The sequence below is a fragment of the Gadus macrocephalus genome, chromosome 1, assembly GCF_031168955.1.
Source record: "Gadus macrocephalus chromosome 1, ASM3116895v1".
Taxonomy (NCBI): Eukaryota; Metazoa; Chordata; class Actinopteri; order Gadiformes; family Gadidae; genus Gadus; species Gadus macrocephalus.
The window spans coordinates 14,950,087-14,967,800 of record NC_082382.1 but is presented as its reverse complement, the minus strand read 5'-3'; the positions used below and the strand labels follow the sequence as shown (position 1 = coordinate 14,967,800).

The following is a 17,714-nucleotide window of genomic DNA, read 5'->3' as shown; positions in this document are numbered from 1 at the left end:
CCACATACCCCAAAAACCACCTCCACATGCCCTGGACCAAACAGCCATCCTGGACTCACTTGGCTTCATGTTATAGGAGAGTAACACAGCTTGAGAGCTGAAATCCTTGGACTATCTACTTTACAAAAATGCAATATTTTAAATGTAAGCAATCATATTGTGGAAACGTCTGATTTGATAATCAGAACAAAAAAAGGGACAGTAATATTGGACAAGAATTTTCTTTCTTTTCAAATCACAGGATACAAATACAGGACAATGAAATTCAAAAAGACACGGATGTGCATTCTTTGATTCTTGGTAGGATACAGATGTGAAAGCAGCAGTATATATTTATTAACAAAAAAAAACATAAAATGTGATTTCCTACCTAAAAAAGCACTTTGAATGGTGGCGATATATAAATAAACCTGCATTGCCAAAATAATGCTAAAACACGCTTTTGCACACATTCTTTGCACAGTATGTTAACATTACATGTGTCTTGACTGACACCTATGCACATGTCTGCACTCTGCACACAAAACACACACACATACACACACACACACACACACACACACACACACACACACACACACACACACACACCACTGATTCTTGAGTAATGGAACAAGCTAAGCAGACAAGATGAACGCAGAGCTCAGAGTAGAGCATTGGATGATGAAGTAGAGATTCTGTGGCTGTTTATCAGGACAGGGAGATTTTGGGGTTGTTTTGATTGTTGACCACTTGGATAGCTGACAAACACAGCTCACAGAAACCGTCTTTCGGTAGAAGGAGGACCGGATGCTAACCAAATCATAGTCAGCATCCGGCCATAGACTACGTCACAAAGATCGCCATTCTGTGGAGGGGGTTGCATTTTCTTTCCAGTTGACCCTGGGCATTTTGGGAATAAACGTGTCTAGTACGACTGGGTGCGTTACGTGTCTGGAAGGTGATATGTATCAGTGGTCGAGCTAACATCGGCCGACCGCCTGTCCCTATCGCTAACATCATTAGGGCTCTCCAAAACACGCCTGGCTTTTCCCAGCTCTCAAGAATCCTGGCCATGCGTAGGCAGACTCACAGATACAGAAGCATGTCTCAGCAGCCTTAAGGTCGTGCTATACTGAGCCTATAATAGGTCCGGCGTGGGGGCCCTCTGTGGCTGCAGGACCAGCCCCTGGGGGTCCGGGAGACAGGAGAAGGCCCTGGGGGGGAGGCGGTCCCCCCTTAGCAGGTTGTTCTCCAGGTGGAGCGAGGTCAGGCTGGAGCCCGCGTTACGTGGAGGACACAGAGCCCACCGCTTCACCGTCCTGGGGGTTACACAACCACATGTGCACCACTTTATACCTGACGACACCACTCAGCCACACGCGACATACGCACAATGCAACCAGCATGATATATATATATATATATATACACACGCAAAACAACTAGCAGAACCACATGACATCTTCAACACAACTATCTGAACAACATTATATATACACGACACAACTAGCTCAACAACATGACATATACGCGACACAATAGCTCAACTACATGATAGATACACAACACAATTAGCGCAAGAAAAATGGAGTGTGAGTGAAACTGGCTAACTAGTTTCATTTGCAGTCATATGACTTGTGTTTTATGCTCAGAAAGAGCTGTTATACTCCCCCAAGATGTAATACCATATGCATGGTTATTATTAGTTTTATCTCTGAAATTCCCCCCAAAATGAGTGCATCCCTATTTTCTATCTTAGGTGATATTTTGTAGTAACAATTTTGGTAGAATACATGAAATAGTGCACCTGGATGTGAGTGTTTTAGATATTCTGGGCATAAGGCCAAGTCCAGCTCGGTGATTGAGTAATTAGTCTGAGATTATGTGTGCAGAGCCCTAATTGGGCCCTTGTTTCCCAGGCATGAGGAAACAGTGGTCCTTTTATATTGCATATATATTTGGGGCTCTGTGCGGTTCTGACTCCACACAATCTGATTTTATCGCATAAATAGGCCGGAATATTAAGTTAAAGTGTATTAGTTTTTTATAGAAAAAAAGGCTTTGTGGGGAATCATTGTATTTGTTTGTGTCCTAGGCCCTAGGCACCAAAGACAGGACTTCATTTACTGAGTTGGCTGTGGTTCTGCAGTTCGTCTTTTCCAAGTCTACTGGATTAGGCCCAAGTCTACATAATCCAATAATGGTAGCCTTGCATGGCTCAGAAGGGGGCTAGTTTAGCCCTGTTCCTACCTGATGTGGTTGCCATCCAGCCGCAGGGCCTGGAGGTTTTTAAACTGCCGAATGCTGAGCGGCACCACCGTGAGCCCGTTGTCGTCTAGGTGGAGCTCAGTCAGCGAGCGGTACGCTCCCACAAAAGAGACGTGCGCGACGCCCTTATCGCCCAGCGCGTTGTGGGACAGACGCAGTGTGCGGAGACCCGGTCGTAGGTGGCGGAAGGAGAAGCCAGGGATGTGGCGTAGGGTGTTGTGCTGGATGGTTAGATGCAGAAGGGAGCGGGGCAGGTTCTCGGGTATCGAACCCAGGTGGTTAAAGGACAAATCCAATGATTCCAGGGCACTGGAAAACAGGAAAACATTGAAAGATCACATGATGACACCCAGATAAAGCGCGACAATAGGTCTCCCAGTGCAGAGAACAGAAAGCCGGCTCAGTTGCGTAATGTGCTCGGAACTCATTAGGATCTTGGTGTGTTATTATCAACATGTGGTGCCTCGTCGATATAGTTCATATTTTATTACGTGAAACCACTTGTACAAAATGTGATCTGGTTTAGTGCAGTGCAGCCTGGGGTGGCTGGTGGGGGGTGGACGAGGGGGGACTGAGGTGCCAACAAGGCACAGCGAGAGCGGGGGCCTTGGGAGATCGCAAGCAAGAAGGGAAGGAAATGCAATGCTGAAATCAAAGCGAATTGGAAGTGATGAGGGTGATTTGGTATTACTCAGGAGCCAAGAAAACATCAGGATTTTGAGTTAGAGAGTGCAGGAACCGCCGTGAAGTTAGTTTAAATTGTTGGAGCGTGGGCTAGAGCTCTGGGGATGGCCACGAGGTGCCAGGCAGCTGCTGTTGGTTAGAGAACACAGCAGGGCAGGACACTCTTATCCAAACCCCGGTGGTACTCTGCACGTGTACAAATATGCACACACACACACACACACACACACACACACACACACACACACACACACACACACACGCCGATCCAATTACTACGCAGGGACAAGTGACGCCAATGAACTTCACAGTGCAATAAGATGGAGGGCCCAGCGCTGGGAGTATGGAGAGGTTATGAAGTGAACGTTAAGCATTAAAGTTAAGAGTTAACAAGTTTGTATAGAAGGTGTAGAATGTGATTGTCTGATGTTTAATCCCCTCGGTCGCACCTCATACAGTCACTTAATGAGCTGTATATAGCCTTTAGCACAGAGGAAGTCTGGAGTCTGATATATAATAATTATTCACCACTCATAGGACTTTATTTTATAGCCACGCTTTGGCCATAAAAACACGTATGTTGCACTCGTGACTCATTAAACAACAAGAGTAATTTGGTTGATGGTGCAAAACTACAGGATTTATTCTCCCAACGTGCCACACAATTTGTATGAGCACATGAATGCTCCGATGTTTGAACTGAACTGGGTGAGGGCGAACAATGTAAGATGTAACCAAAACCCACATTAACACATTGATCCACAGGAATACATGGATATACATATTTACATCCATTCTGACCTATGTGTATTGGTTATTTTGTACTAAAGACACATTTTAGTACTAAATTGTGTGTGTGTGTGTGTGTGTGTGTGTGTGTGTGTGTGTGTGTGTGTGTGTGTGTGTGTGTGTGTGTGTGTGTGTGTGTGTGTGTGTGTGTGTGTGTGTGTGTGTGTGTGTGTGTGTGCGTGTGTGTACGTGCGTATGTGTGCGTGTGTGCAAACGAGTCACGTGCTGTGTGCATACCATGGACCTAGGTGCATACAGATACAAGCAACCAAGCAATAAGTTCTGCCCGTAAGGGCAGACAGCTGATGCTACTTTGGTTATATAACACACGTAAAGTATATCCATGAATACCCTACAAACATGACATGTACATCTGTCCTCATACATTCAAAGTAGACATACCAACAAAGACATGAAGATACAGACATAGACAAGGACAGACAGCTATAGAAACTCAGTAATATTGCATTTGAGAAAAATAACCTCAACAGGGAATCCAACCCAAGTGGCACTATTGAGTTAATCTAATTACAGGTTTGATGTCCTGCGAAGCCCATTGTGACCATGTGAGTGGCACTCGGCCCCTTTGGGTCTTGTTGGTGTCTATTTAGCCTTTCCTGTCCTGTCTGCTCATCAAAAGTGTGAATTTAGTGTGTTGGATTGAAGTCAAGCTTTAGGTGTTCGCTACTTTATCAAAATCTGCGGTCTTCTCAAGCTCTTTTAAACTTCTCTTTAAATGACAGGGTGCCTAATAAGCTCACCAGGTGGTAAGGCTAGCTCGTTGCATAGGTTTGAGTGACAGGAGGTCAGGGGTCCCCTGTCAAAGTGTGGAACAGTAGAACACTTAACACTGCCAGGGTATGGAGTCCATCCCCACCCATTATAACGAATGAACATATGAACTAAAGGTATCATAGGATATTTTGGATGAAAGGGTCAAAAAATTGTACAATACAATATAGTTATACAAGTTATAAGATGATCAAACCAGCACTCCCTCCCATGCCCACACCCCTTGAAACTTTTGCTGTGGCTCCCAAGGAGACAAATTCCCCTGTAAATTCTCAGAGAGAAATAAGATGTGTTCGACACACAAAGTACCCCCTCTGCTGTTGAGTGGAGGGATAGCAGGACCCCCAGGGGGAAATTATGGTTAGGTTGGTGGACGGATGGATGGATGGATGGATGGACAGATGGATGGATTGATAGGTCGATGGATGGATAGATAATAGATAAAATGGTGGATCAACGTTTCGTCCATAGTATTGAATGGAGACTTACGTGAGTTTGATCCAGGCTTTGCTAGCGATAGCTTCATCGCGCAGCTGGTTACGACTCAGATCCAGCTTTTTTAAATGCATACACCCACTCAGGGCCTCCGTTGATACTCCCTCAAGGAGATTGTTGCTGAGGCCCAGAACCTTCAGAAACACACACAGATGATTCACAGCAGGTCAGCGACGGAACAAAAGGACACAGAGGAGACTGTCTGGATGAACATCGGACTGACCTGTACTGTGTTGGGCAGGCCCCAAGGAATGGAGTGCAGACGGTTTCCGTCCAGATACAACTCCTGAACGCTCTCTAGCGCTTCGAAAGCCGAGGGAGACACAGTACTGTCGTCCAGGGAATTGTCCCGCAACTCAAGAGAAACTAGATTTCCCAAACCTAGACGGTGGGGTCAGAATAGAAAATGAATAGGCCTATATCTCTGATTAGTTTCTTCAATCAGTTTCAGTTTCTTCTATCGTTCTTCCACTCATGACAATGACACAATATACAAACAATAAGCGCACGCCAAGCACGCACACGCAGAAGCACACCCACACGCAGTACCAGTAAAGGAGTGAGGCTCGAGAGCGTTCAGCGCGTTGCGGTTCATCTTCAGCTCCACCAGTGAGGGCGGCAGGACGGCCGGTACCCTGGTGATCTGGTTCCCGTCCAGGATCAGCCTCCTCAGAGAGGTCAGGTTCTGAGACGCAACACAGCATGGACGACAATTCAATGGAAAGTAAGACACAGATGCAAAGGGGATATTTTCCAGTCCATTCGCACTGGCTAACGCAAGAATCGCCACGACCGGGTCATGTGATTTCTCCGGACTAAACTGATGTCTTTCTTTGACCATCAATCCAGTATTTCGGGGTAATTGTTTTATTATATGTGTGCCTTTATTGGCTGCTGGTGTGGTGCATGTGTGCCATTAAAAGCCGTTTGGCCAGATCTCAACCAGTATGCCTCAATCCAGTTCACCAGCCCTCTGTCATTACTCGGAAATGAGCACACCATTAAAAGACAAAATATACATATATTCATTTTTTCTTAAAATAATTCGCCTTTTTCATCTCTGGCCCATTGGCTACAGCTGTGTCCCCCCAGGGCCAACGCAGCCATTGGCTAGCCTGGGACAGCGGCTGATTTGAGAGTGTGGGTGAGGATCTGCGGTGGGAGTCTCGATTTGGCCCTTGTGGTCGGAGGGCCCCTGTGGTCATCCTCAGTCTGCCAGCATGGGGACATTCTTAGCAAGGATTTCCTAAACCGGTCTCACAGAGCTGCTATGGAAATCACACATAAAATACAGCACTTTTTTTTTATTGCCCTATAATGAATACAATCTAATGAATGGGCATATCTTTATATGCATACTTTTTTATCACGTTTAACGCCATCAAATCCTGTGCTGGTTGGTTTCTCCATAAAGTTGTGTAAAGAAAAATCGAAAACCGTTTCAGAAGCACTGGCCCCAGCCCCCAGCCAGCCGAGCCGAGTTGTATGCATGAACCCAGGCGGTTGACGCAGAATTACAGACGCACAAAATAACGTCAAAAAACGGAAAAGAGAGCAAAACAAAGGCCACGCTGTCTGAACATGAATATAAGCCCGACAGATGTGTTGGGACTGGCGCAGTGAAGTCACTAGTTAGCGGTTTGACAGGAGGTTCAGTGAAATAAGCAGAGCAGGGTGGCAGGGCTGGGTCTTACGGTCAGAGCATCCGGGCCGAGTGACTCATCCCCAAGTGTGTTGCTGCCCAGGTCCAACGTCTCCAGCCTTGGGAGACCGGAGAGGGCTGCTGGAGCCACGTGGCTGATGTTGTTCTCTGGATGGACAACAGGGGGAGCCCGTCCCGATGGGGTCGGCATCATCATCATCATCATCATCTTAATTTTCAGCATCATCATGCGTCAATTACACTGGGCGATGAATTTATTTAAAGCGACTTGCGACCAGGATTTTCTGTTTTAGATATACATGTCATTAATATATATTTAATCTGCACACATTTTAGCTAACGACGTCTACTGGTTTAAAAGGGAATTGGGGTTTAAACCGAGGACAATTCAGCTGGAAGTCAAACACCAAAGCTACTAAAGTATATATATATATATATATATATATATATATATATATATATATATATATATATATATATATATATATATATATATATATATATATATATATATATATATATATATATCCTGCCCCCACTTGTTTGGGCATAGGCATAGTAAACCGCACAATGTGCAGTTAAAATATGCATAACATATTGTATTTGCTGTCATCTGCTGTGCATGTACATTCATGGAAACACATATCTGTACACATAGACACATACTCACACACACACACATACACACACCTAGAGAAAAAAACACACACACACACACACACACACACACACACACACACACACACACACACACACACACACACACACACACACACACACACACACCTGACAGGTCTAGCTGTGTGACCTCCAGGTCAGAGATGTTTGGCAGGTACGCCAGGCCCATCCCCCTGCAGCTGATGATTCCATTGGTTGGCTGACACGCTTCAGGGAGAGAGCTATTGAAGCCTGCCAGAGTCATATTGGAGGGGACCTCAGTCCCTTCCTCCTCCTCCTCCTCCTCCTCCTCCTCCTCCTCCTCCTCCTCCTCCTCCTGTCCTTCTCCCTGTCAGAGAATAGATCAACCAAAAATATCCTCATTAATAATAAGAATACTTAAAAAACGGTATCATGAATATGCCGCTCTGCCCTTTGTTTTTAAGATCATTGCAAGAACCCAAACCTCTTCTTCCTCTTCCTCTTCCTCCTCCTCCTCCTCCTCGTCGTCATCATCCTCATCGTCATCATCATCCTCTTCCTCTTCCTCCTCATTCTTGCCCTTTGTGTTTTTTTCTGCGTCCAGCAGCCGGTTTTTTTCTGTATGAAGCTCCTTTAGTACAGACATCAGGGCCCCAGTTAGCTGATTCTTACTGTTGTGCCTCTTCCAGCCCGCTAGGGGTCGCCCCAGTCCCGCCTAGAACCACAAGAAAGAGCCACCAAGAAAGAGTCAACGCTTATTAGTTATTATGAGTATGAAGCAATGAAGTCTGACTTCAGACTTCATTGCTATGGTTAAAAAGCAGTGAGATGTTTGAGACATTCAAACAGAAAATTAAACGACCAAACACTTTAACACGAAGTTTGCGTTTACAAATATCCTCAGGCTGATTTATATCTCACTGACAATAATAATACAAGTGTGATTTCCTTACCAGTCTGTATGCAGTGGCCTCAACAGTAGCAGCGTGTCTCCTCATGCCCCAGGCTCCTCTCTTCTTCCTGCGCTCCTCCAGCTTTTGGAGGTCCATCCCAAGTGGTGCTCCTTCCTCCTTCTCCTCTGCCCCAGTTTGGGTATGGTCATGTCCACTTTTTTCTACATTCACAGCTGCCAATCAGAGAGAAACATTACACATTTCAATGGCATACCCTTGTTTGCCCAGAGAAATACACCAGGTTTTTAAACATCTATCATTCAAATCCATATGGATATTAGTTACAATAATTAATGTCATTCATTAATGTATTTGTCATATTATCTGCTATCAAATTAAATCAACACATAGCCAAAGTACACATTTAATGGATAGGTCATAGGAATCCCAGAGGGGCCCAGTGGAGAGGTGAAACACAAATGAAGGACCTGAACTTGATCAAATCAACGTACCGTTAGAAGGCGGAATGGTTGACTGCTGACCGTCCCATACTCCAGGCATTACTAGAGGTAGGGGGGCCATTTCAATTTCTAACACGTTTGGCCCGGATGGGCCGGCCGATCCATCCGTATGACGTACAGACACTACCAGAACAGCGAGAGTAAGGCAGCAGATCCATGTCTTACACCCTGGCACCAACATCGGAGCCTTGTGAATACAAGGACTTGGTTTGAAAGAGTCAAAGTCAAAGAATGAATTTATGAGTTCTCTTCTTTAGACAGCACCTGCCCGGCTGAAAGACATCTGAAAATAGAGAGAACACAGAAATCTTGGAAAGGGTAAGTAGGAGGTAGCAAGGTTAGAAAAGGAAAAAAAAAATGACAACACAATGTAAACACAAGCTTCCCCAAGACCACACCTCTTCCTCCCGCCCTTTACGCCGTATGGAAGAACCTAGAATGAGGGTGGAGGAGGTGGGGGGGGGGGGGGTAGAGATGTATTCACGTTGACACAAGTGCGGTCAAGGCAAGAGCTGTCTCCAACACAATAGTGCTCATGACACACGCTTGTCAGACTGTGGACAGGCACAGCACTCGGACATACCAACCGAGGTGGACTTTTTTGTGTTTACCTTCCTTGACCGCAGGTTGGACTTGGGGAGCATGACCCCGACCCAGCGGCGAGCAAGGCAGCCAGCTATGTAGACTAGACACGCTCGCCTAGACAGCCGCAGTTCAAGCTGGAGCCTTCCTTGTTTGACTAGGGCCCTTGTTGGCATCTTTGTATGAAAAAAGGAAAAAAAAATTGAAGATTCCTTGTGTGTATGAGTACACACTAGGAGGAGCCGTGGTTTACATACAGTAGCCACAGTGCGATGGAGTAGAGACAGTGCAGTGTCCACACCCTGGGACTCGGAGACACACGCTGAGTCAGCCCCCCGACTGACAGAAGGGCATAACTGCTGTTCTCACTGTGGGTAGAAACTCAATTCACTGCCCACTCATGTGCCTCGTTGACCTTGTACACACACGGCCGTGTTGGGAGGATCACAAACAGCTGCTACAGTTGCTACAATTTCCATGTTGACATTGGGCTTTTTTACTCGGAGTTATTCTGGGGTTGGGTTTTGATGCGAACACAGCTCTTAGTACTGCAAGTAAACGTTGATGGTCAAAGTGAACACTTAATAAAGAGCCGTGCTGTAAACGACGCCGTGTTGACCGTTTTCCGCTCAACTCTGAAACACCCATGTCTTGACCTGTATTCCCAAGGTAAACTGCAACAACCCAGGGGATAAACCATAAACACTTCCAAAGCAGAACCAAAAGTCCTTTAAATTGATCGTTACCAAGATTGAAGTATGAATCCTACTCGTTCAACTATTAGGGTTAAGTGTAAAAGTGTCAAGTAAAAGTTTCAGGAAAAGGAACTACTTGTGTTATAAAAATAAATACTACTATACACTAACACTACCCAACACTCACTAAATCATACACTACAATGTCGAATTTGCTCCCTTTCTGGGCTGGACCTCTTCTTCTCTTGTTTAATGACCCATAATCACACACAAACAAAACGTTGCTGTTCTGCAGCTGCTAGCTCCTCCTGGTTTGGGCGCCTTCTTCCGGTGGCTCAGGTCAGGATCTCTGACAGGAAGTGCGACCTGAGGCTCAGGATCGGTAGCACCTACTGCAGGAGGTGCGGCCTGAGGCTCAGGATGGGTAGCACCTACTGCAGGAGGTGCGACCTAAGGCTCAGGTCAGGGTCAGTGGGACCTCCTGCAGTTCAAGTCAATGAGGCTAAATAAGGCAATATGTGAAGTGTGAATTGCTAAGGTCTACAGACTGGGGGGGGGGGGGGGGGGGAGGTGAGGTACTGGTAGAAACTATTAAGCCCAAACAAATTGACAAGGTGAGAACCAAAGGAAAGAGAGTGGACAAGAGTTTGTGTTCTGTAGTCATGAGATTCCCTTCTGCATCATGCTTCCTCACTGGTAACCAAGTTGGAGGCAAACCGATCACTACTGGTCTCAACCCCTGTTCAAGTTTCAGTGAGTCACCATGACATCGCGAAAGGCTGGCTCAGGCTAGTGCATCCTTTTAGGTTTGGTGGACCTAGGTTCCAGAGAAGGACCAGAATGGCTTTCAGGCAGCACTTGACAAGCTCTGCTGCTGGTACAGCACCAGTTTTTTTTTTTATACTCCGCAGATTAAATATCTAGTATTGCATTCAAAAACAACTGTGGGGATTTTCTCAAGTCTTTTTTTATTTCGGTACGCAGCATTGCAATCCAGGTGACAGATCCAATTTTCACCATTAGTAACTGTTAAAGCAGTCAAGTACGTACAGCCACACAAACAACCCATAGTACACAGTCGGTTCAACTCTGCAAGGACCACCAAGTGTTCAGCACTACACCAAATGGAATGAACAGCAAGCGAACAGCGGAATGCCGAGTGTATTGTCAAGTAGAGCAGAACCTGGACGGAACAAAAACATGTGAATATACAAACAAGTGCATGGAAAATAAGTAGACACCGCAAGCTGTAGGAAACCAACAAAAACAGCTGTAATATAGGTCATTTTAGGGTTGCAGTGGGTTACAGAATAAGAAAAGTTAACATGGCGCTTAGCTAGGGCACTGCAAATTAAAACCTTTATTCCCTCCAGTCTTGAATTACTGAAATCCACAAAGGTTGGGTAGCAGATACTAGAAGTTACAGGCTGCACACGGTAGTCAATGCCACAAGTGGGCGCCAGAGTACTAGGTGAGGTCAAAAGGTTCTGCGGGAGATTTAGCTGCTGGGAGTCAGTGGATGAGGAATGCAGAAGTGCTGCGTGGAGAGCTCCTTCCTCCGCTTCCTCTAGTTGGCATAGGTCTGGCGCACGGCCTGGGCGATGTGCTTGGCGCTGATCTTGAAGAGGTCCAGCAGCTCCTGGGGCTTCCCGCTGCGGGGCACACCGCTCACCGCCATGCGGGTCACCACCACGCCGGGTTCCTCCCCCACCGCCGACAGCACCGCCTCCCCGAGACCACCTGGGGAGGGAGGATGGGATAAGAGTGAGGGTGGCCAAAATTGAATACCAGTAGCTGGGAGGAACCCGAGCACTGTTCATACGATGGCGGTACAGTCAAGTGTACCAGGTGTCTCATAAATCAGACTTTGTAATAATATGCCACTAAAGTGTAATGTCAGACTCGCGCATATCTGGGAGGTGAAGTGTCTTTATCTTAACAAACTACAATCGTGGTCGTGGAAATGATTTGATGGTACAGCCCTGCAGTCAATCTGAAGAACAAAAATAAATTGAGCGTACCCTCTTTGTAGTGGTCCTCCACGGTGATGATGCGTCCGCCTGTGGCCCTGGCGGCAGACAGGATGGTGGCAGCGTCCAGGGGCTTGATGGTGAACGGGTCGACCACTCGGATGTTCTTCCCTGGAGGAGAACAGTAGGAACACCCGGCAGGTCAGAAAGGTCATTCAGTAACCCAGAGATCCAAGTTGAAATAAATTAAGGCTTTTATATTGTTTTTCTCTGTAAACCTTGTCATCGATTACTACTTTAAAAACAAGACTATAGTTTCAGGCCATGGTTAGTTAAAACAAAGACCTGCATTAAGACAAGCTTGCGATCGAGTCGGCGTTAACTGCAGTGTTTCTGTACTGCCACTAGATGGCACCAGTCACTTACCCTCTTTAGCCAGGATGTCGGCAGCTTCCAGCGCCTCGTGCAGAGTCACACCAGCTCCAATCACCGTCACTTGATCGTCGTCAGACTGGCGCACCACCTACAGAAAAACAAAGTCAAGTTCCCGTCAAGTCGACATACACGGTCTATTCGTTATAACCATGTACAAAGTGTAGCACTTACCTTAGCCACGCCCACTTCAAACTTCTCATCTGGGGCGTAGATGACCTTTGATTCTGGTCTGCTAGTGCGAATGAAACAGATTCCCTGCAAGACAAAGAGGCACGACACATGAGAACCGGGGCCGCTACGCTACACCCCCATCCAGTTAGAGATAGGCCGGCTGCCAGGCCGGCTGCCAGGGGAACACCCACCTTGGTGTTGGCCGCCAGCTCCACCGCCCTCTCTGCGGACACCGCGTCGCTGGGGTAGAAGACTGTGCACGTGGGGATGGCACGGAACATAGCCAGGTCCTCCAGGGCCATCTGAGAAGGCCCATCCTCACCTGGGGACAAGCCCAACCAAGGTCAGTGGACAGGGGGCTTTGACCAGACACCCGGGGACATGGGTCTTCATTTACAGTAAATAAGCCAAACCCTTCCATTATTTACATGTGCAGTTGCACGACGTCCCTCGGCTTGGCCCATTTCTAATAAGAGCTCTGGAATTGCTGGTTGGCGGAAGCTTACCTATGGAGACGCCGCAGTGGGAGCCCACCAGGTTGACATTAGACTGGGAGATGGCACCCATGCGGATCTGGTCGTACGCCCTGGAGAAGAAGGCTGAAAACGTGCTGGCAAACGCCACCGTGCGGTCTCTGGTGGCGCAGCCGATGGCCACACTGACCTGCAGGCAACGGCAGTAGTTTCAAAATCAAACTAACTATGTAAACCAACACTCAATGATTACAACTGCCACCCTAATGCAGGTGAAATTCAGCTCAAAAGAGGTGATCATTAAAGAATTTAAATGATTTGTATAATTCCTATATTGTACATGTTCCTAAAATGTATGCATGCCAAGTCACAAACACTAGTATGCAACATTGGATTTGGGGTGCAACACAAATGGGCCGTTTAGACAAGGATAAGTAAACTAATTGGGATTATGAGGACAAGCAACAGATTAAGACAACCTGGAGCAGATTATGGTTGGTGTTTATAAAGAGGAACTACAAGAAGGACCCGAACTAGCATAAGGTTTTTCAGCAACTTGTCTTTTACCACGATGTCAATGCATGCGATTACAATATACAGGCAATGCATGCCATTATCTTCAAAGACAGATACAGACAAGAAAGGAGACAAGAAACATAATGGGCTTCAAACTGAGCCGGTAGAATCATTCCTGCAGGGGGCTTGATTTACCAAGTTCTGCTCGGCGATGAAGCACTCGACGTAGCGCTCGGGGAAGGCCTTCTTGAAGGTCTCGGAGAAGGTGGAGTTCTTGGTGTCTCCGTCCATGGCCACCACCCTCTTGCTGGCCTCTCCAAGCTTGGCCAGCGCAACACCGTACGCACGCCGGGTCGCAAACTGAGAACAGGAGGTAGACCAGAGGAAATATTGAGGGAAAAAAATAATAATCAAGTGTCTGCAGACGACCAAATGAGAAATTCTTGAGATACAAAAATGGTTGTTTTACTGATCATATTTTAAACACTCTTTTGTACAAAAGCACATTTTCAGCCATGCAGAGAGTTAAATTCCGCCCGGCATGGAGGGGAGCCAATGGGGTACCTTGTCTCCCAGTTTGTATGCTGGGGGTTTGGGCAGGCGGATGGGAGAGAGGTCCGCCACCGCTGTGTCCTCCTTGGGCAGCTCGACGACCATCTTCTTGTTGGGCACCTGGATCTGGTTCTGCAGCTCCTTCAGGAGCTCGTCCACACGGTCCTTGGGGATGGGTTTCCCGTGCCAGTTCTCCAAGTCCTCGATGTCTGCACCCAGGGAAAGAGGAACGCGTGAGCCGGATTTTGCATACGAAGATAAGGAGGACATGCTTTAGGTGCCGCTAGAGCACGGTCCACTCCCTGTTTGTCCGGCCTACTTTTGAGTCCTTTGCCCTTGAAGGTCTTTGCCACGATGCAGGTGGGCTTGCCCTTGACCTGCTTGGCCTGCCAGAAAGCCTTGCACAGCTCCTCCACGTCATGGCCGTCCACAACGTACGTGTTCCACCTACACCGAGAGACATCACCATGGTTACTCATGTTACACCCAACAATTTTGGTTAATTCAGAACAATGTGACCAATTTTAGTTTGACTATATTTTTTATAAAACAGGTTGCCCTTAGCAAGATTTACAAGTTATAATTTCAGTGTCATTTGTTAGAAATGCCATAGCCATCTGTCCTCTAAATTACGTTCTGAGAATTCTGTTTAGTTTATTGAAAAATAATAATCAAGCCATTTTTCAAGCATCAACACAGAAGGTAAAACAATGACGAGAGATTCATAAGGAAGGTAAAAGGAGGAAGAGGAGATGGCGCCACTGCGTCAACCTGTTGAAACATACCCAAAGGCTTCACAGCGCTTGCGGTAGACCTCCATGTCGTGCTGAAGGGGTGCAGGCTCACTCTGGCCCAGACGGTTAACGTCCAGCACAGCCACCAGGTTGTCCAGCTTGTAGATAGAGGCGAAGGACATGGCCTCCCACACAGAGCCCTCGGAGCACTCACCGTCACCCATCATGCAGTACACACGGTAGCTACAGGGAAAAACAACATTAGGAACCAAATTATACCTTTTTCTTTTAATAGTAAAGAAATTCACACCACAACCCAAAGTACTACCCATTGATCTTAGCCAATGCAGGTCATGAGCAGAAACATTTAAATGATGCATCATCAAGATCACTGCTGTATCCAGTAAGTAATTTCACTTAATTTCAAGGCAAAGGTCAAACGGTTCGGATTCACATGTAGATAAATACTTCAGCAAGATTCAGCACCATAAGAAATGTCCAGCTCTGAATAAAACCTCACCTAGACTTGTCAAAGTATTTCCCAGTGTAGGCCATCCCGCAGGCCGCCCCCAGGCCCTGGCCCAGGGAGCCAGTGGCCACGTCAACAAAGGCCAGTTTCTGGTGGACAAAGGAGCAGCAATTCATAAAAATAATACAAATATATTGAAATCATGGAAACGGGGACAAGACATGGTTGAATGTCTCACGGGTGTAGGGTGCCCCTCCAAGTCACAGTCTATCTTGCGCAGGTTCAGCAGGTCTGCCTCCTTCACATAGTTGGCCTCTACCCAGGCGGCATACAGGATTGGTGCAGCGTGGCCCTAGGAATAGATTTAATTTGTTTAGAAAAAGAACATGATTGCCATCCACCAAATAGTGATTGTGGACTTCATGTGAACGTGCCAACCTTTGACATGACAAAACGGTCGTTGCACTGGTTGCGGGGGTCAGCGGCTTTGTATCGCATGGAGTGAAAGAACATCACCGACATGAGCTCGGCTGCGCTGCAGCATGAGGTCGGATGGCTGGACAAAAAGGGGCAAAACACAAGTTAGCAGTTTAGTCTCCCAAGAAGAGCTGCATTGTTAAAACACACCAACCCATGCTTTACTGGAAAAAAAAAATCCAGCTAATATTCCGTCATTGGCAACTAGTCTTGCAGGTACTGGCCAATAACAATTAGATTAAATAGGTGAATCCAGGTCGGCAAGACCAGTTTAACCAAATATAGTAAGCAATTTATACAAAATCTCTAGGCCTACATTAGAGTGGTTTGTTAAATTGTAAAATTATTAAATTGTCTTGAGCAACCCTTAACTGAACCATTATGCATAAAAATGTCAAGAACATGCTGTGGGACTGTGGCTATTCAATATTGAAATCAGACAGGTTTAGAAACATGCATTGGTCCATAACAGGTTAACTTCCCTATGTGGGTTAATCTGAAAGGGGTCAATATTTCACCCACTGTGGGGACACACGAGGTTATCTTATTCAAACATTGAGACATTGAGTGTCAAATTACATTCCAAAAACCATTCCACAATACTAGCAAGCGAGTGATATTTTACCCCACGTCCTTCCTGAGAAGACAACATCCTGCTGACAAACAACATTACGTCAAACTTAATGTTTTGGATGTCTTATTAACATGATATTGGTACTACACTATTGGACGATGTGCAACGCATCACACGTGTGAATGATCAAAGCAATGACAGAAATCAGTTCCTCAGACTTGAAACACCTTTAGGAAAGACAAGAGCAGACAGCACATTTCCTGGTGAGCCGGTATCAACTATAGGTTTGAACAGTCTATTTCCTTGTCCTTTGTAATGACTAAGGAAGTACAATAAAAAAAACTGGTTTTCCAGGTGGAGTTGTACAGTTTCATTTTGAGCATCATCCATGGTTTATCTTTACCACTAACATTGTTTAGGGTTAAAAATAAAAAAAATCCCCTGCCGCTATAACTTTAAATATCAACGTCAAGTGTACCGCATGACCCTCTCGTGAGCATGTGACTCGAGTTAGGAAGAAGAACATTAGTGAAATACGACCATTTTATATCACGTTCCCTTTTAGTTTGCCACGTTTTTAAAAAAAAAAATGACTACGTTCAAGTGTTTTTCATTACACCCAAAGTACAACCACCATACTGAACACACCCACACAACGATAGGCGAGAGAAGCCTCAGCTCAATGACACCAGTTGATGATTTTTGATTTTTTGAATGCTCCGAAAAGTTACAAAGTAAGACGATGAAGATGAGGACCCATGTTCTGTTACTTTTATCAACCATTCATTGGATAGAGCCCGTGCATATGTTTATGAGCAGCACGTGCCTTTAATGGCCCACGCGAGTACAGCGAGCTCTGCCCCAGCGTGTTTGCCGACCGACCCCATAGGCTACAGCACGTATAATGCAACACACTGTTCTGGTCTCTGCCTTCTAGTATCTGCTAATGAACGTCCCTCATCATTGAGCCTAGTATGGAAGGACTTACCCGGAGTTTGAAGCGCATGTCGCATTAATGGAGTGGATCCTCAGCTTGTTGGCGACGTCTTTCAGTCCCTGCAGAGTTTTCTCATCGGGTTTGTGGTAGCTAGCCATGGCTTTGCAATAGTCGATGATGATTATCAATTTATTTAATCGATTTATTGTAACAACCGTGTTCCTGCACCACGCCGTAGACTAGACAGCCGCTGGTAGAGGTAGCGATGAGGAGGAGGACTTTTATGTCTTCCTCGGGAACCACTCCCACCTCGGTCAGTCATTGGTGGGATCGAAGCGTACCTCACGCGATCTTATGTGGCACAAGAAAGTACAAAATGTGAACCTTTTTGGATTACTTAACT

At 46.2% G+C, this 17,714-nt stretch overlaps 3 protein-coding genes across 3 annotated transcripts; all 3 read right to left on the bottom strand.

Annotated features, from left to right (window-relative positions):
* Positions 1-205: 205 nt before the first annotated feature.
* LOC132454873 (extracellular matrix protein 2-like) lies at positions 206-7,664 on the bottom strand. Its single transcript, XM_060048423.1, has 7 exons — positions 7,460-7,664; positions 6,705-6,820; positions 5,560-5,695; positions 5,234-5,391; positions 5,005-5,144; positions 2,233-2,559; positions 206-1,301 (listed from the first exon to the last, which is right to left on the bottom strand). The coding sequence occupies exons 1-7, from the start codon at positions 7,593-7,595 to the stop codon at positions 1,121-1,123; spliced, it is 1,194 nt and encodes a 397-aa protein (XP_059904406.1). The 5' UTR covers positions 7,596-7,664; the 3' UTR covers positions 206-1,120.
* Positions 7,665-7,727: 63 nt separating this feature from the next.
* LOC132454882 (uncharacterized) lies at positions 7,728-10,101 on the bottom strand. The gene is made up of 3 exons (XM_060048432.1): positions 8,718-10,101; positions 8,266-8,438; positions 7,728-8,027 (listed from the first exon to the last, which is right to left on the bottom strand). The coding sequence occupies exons 1-3, from the start codon at positions 8,905-8,907 to the stop codon at positions 7,743-7,745; spliced, it is 648 nt and encodes a 215-aa protein (XP_059904415.1). The 5' UTR covers positions 8,908-10,101; the 3' UTR covers positions 7,728-7,742.
* An 849-nt stretch (positions 10,102-10,950) lies between these two features.
* Positions 10,951-17,593, bottom strand: tktb (transketolase b). The gene is made up of 14 exons (XM_060048393.1): positions 17,363-17,593; positions 15,762-15,879; positions 15,562-15,675; positions 15,375-15,472; positions 14,906-15,097; positions 14,440-14,567; positions 14,133-14,329; positions 13,764-13,928; positions 13,086-13,242; positions 12,771-12,901; positions 12,580-12,663; positions 12,400-12,496; positions 12,025-12,144; positions 10,951-11,743 (listed from the first exon to the last, which is right to left on the bottom strand). The coding sequence occupies exons 1-14, from the start codon at positions 17,467-17,469 to the stop codon at positions 11,571-11,573; spliced, it is 1,881 nt and encodes a 626-aa protein (XP_059904376.1). The 5' UTR covers positions 17,470-17,593; the 3' UTR covers positions 10,951-11,570.
* Between the last annotated feature and the right edge of the window lie 121 nt (positions 17,594-17,714).

Bases quoted from the DNA above. Each gene is read 5' to 3' on its own strand.
- LOC132454873 (XM_060048423.1), bottom strand. From the start codon at position 7,595: ATGACTCTGGCAGGCTTCAATAGCTCTCTCCCTGAAGCGTGTCAGCCA. The intron at 5,696-6,704 runs GTAAGACCCAGC...GTTGCGTCTCAG, and splicing joins TCGGCCCGGATGCTCTGACC to AACCTGACCTCTCTGAGGAG. The intron at 2,560-5,004 runs GTAAGTCTCCAT...CCTGTTTTCCAG, and splicing joins AAAGCCTGGATCAAACTCAC to TGCCCTGGAATCATTGGATT.
- LOC132454882 (XM_060048432.1), bottom strand. From the start codon at position 8,907: ATGTTGGTGCCAGGGTGTAAGACATGGATCTGCTGCCTTACTCTCGCT. The intron at 8,439-8,717 runs GTACGTTGATTT...TCTGATTGGCAG, and splicing joins AACCATTCCGCCTTCTAACG to CTGTGAATGTAGAAAAAAGT. The intron at 8,028-8,265 runs GTAAGGAAATCA...TTGTGGTTCTAG, and splicing joins AGGCCACTGCATACAGACTG to GCGGGACTGGGGCGACCCCT.
- tktb (XM_060048393.1), bottom strand. From the start codon at position 17,469: ATGGCTAGCTACCACAAACCCGATGAGAAAACTCTGCAGGGACTGAAA. The intron at 15,098-15,374 runs GTGAGGTTTTAT...TTTTCCCTGTAG, and splicing joins AAATACTTTGACAAGTCTAG to CTACCGTGTGTACTGCATGA. The intron at 12,902-13,085 runs GTAAGCTTCCGC...GCTTGTCCCCAG, and splicing joins CCACTGCGGCGTCTCCATAG to GTGAGGATGGGCCTTCTCAG.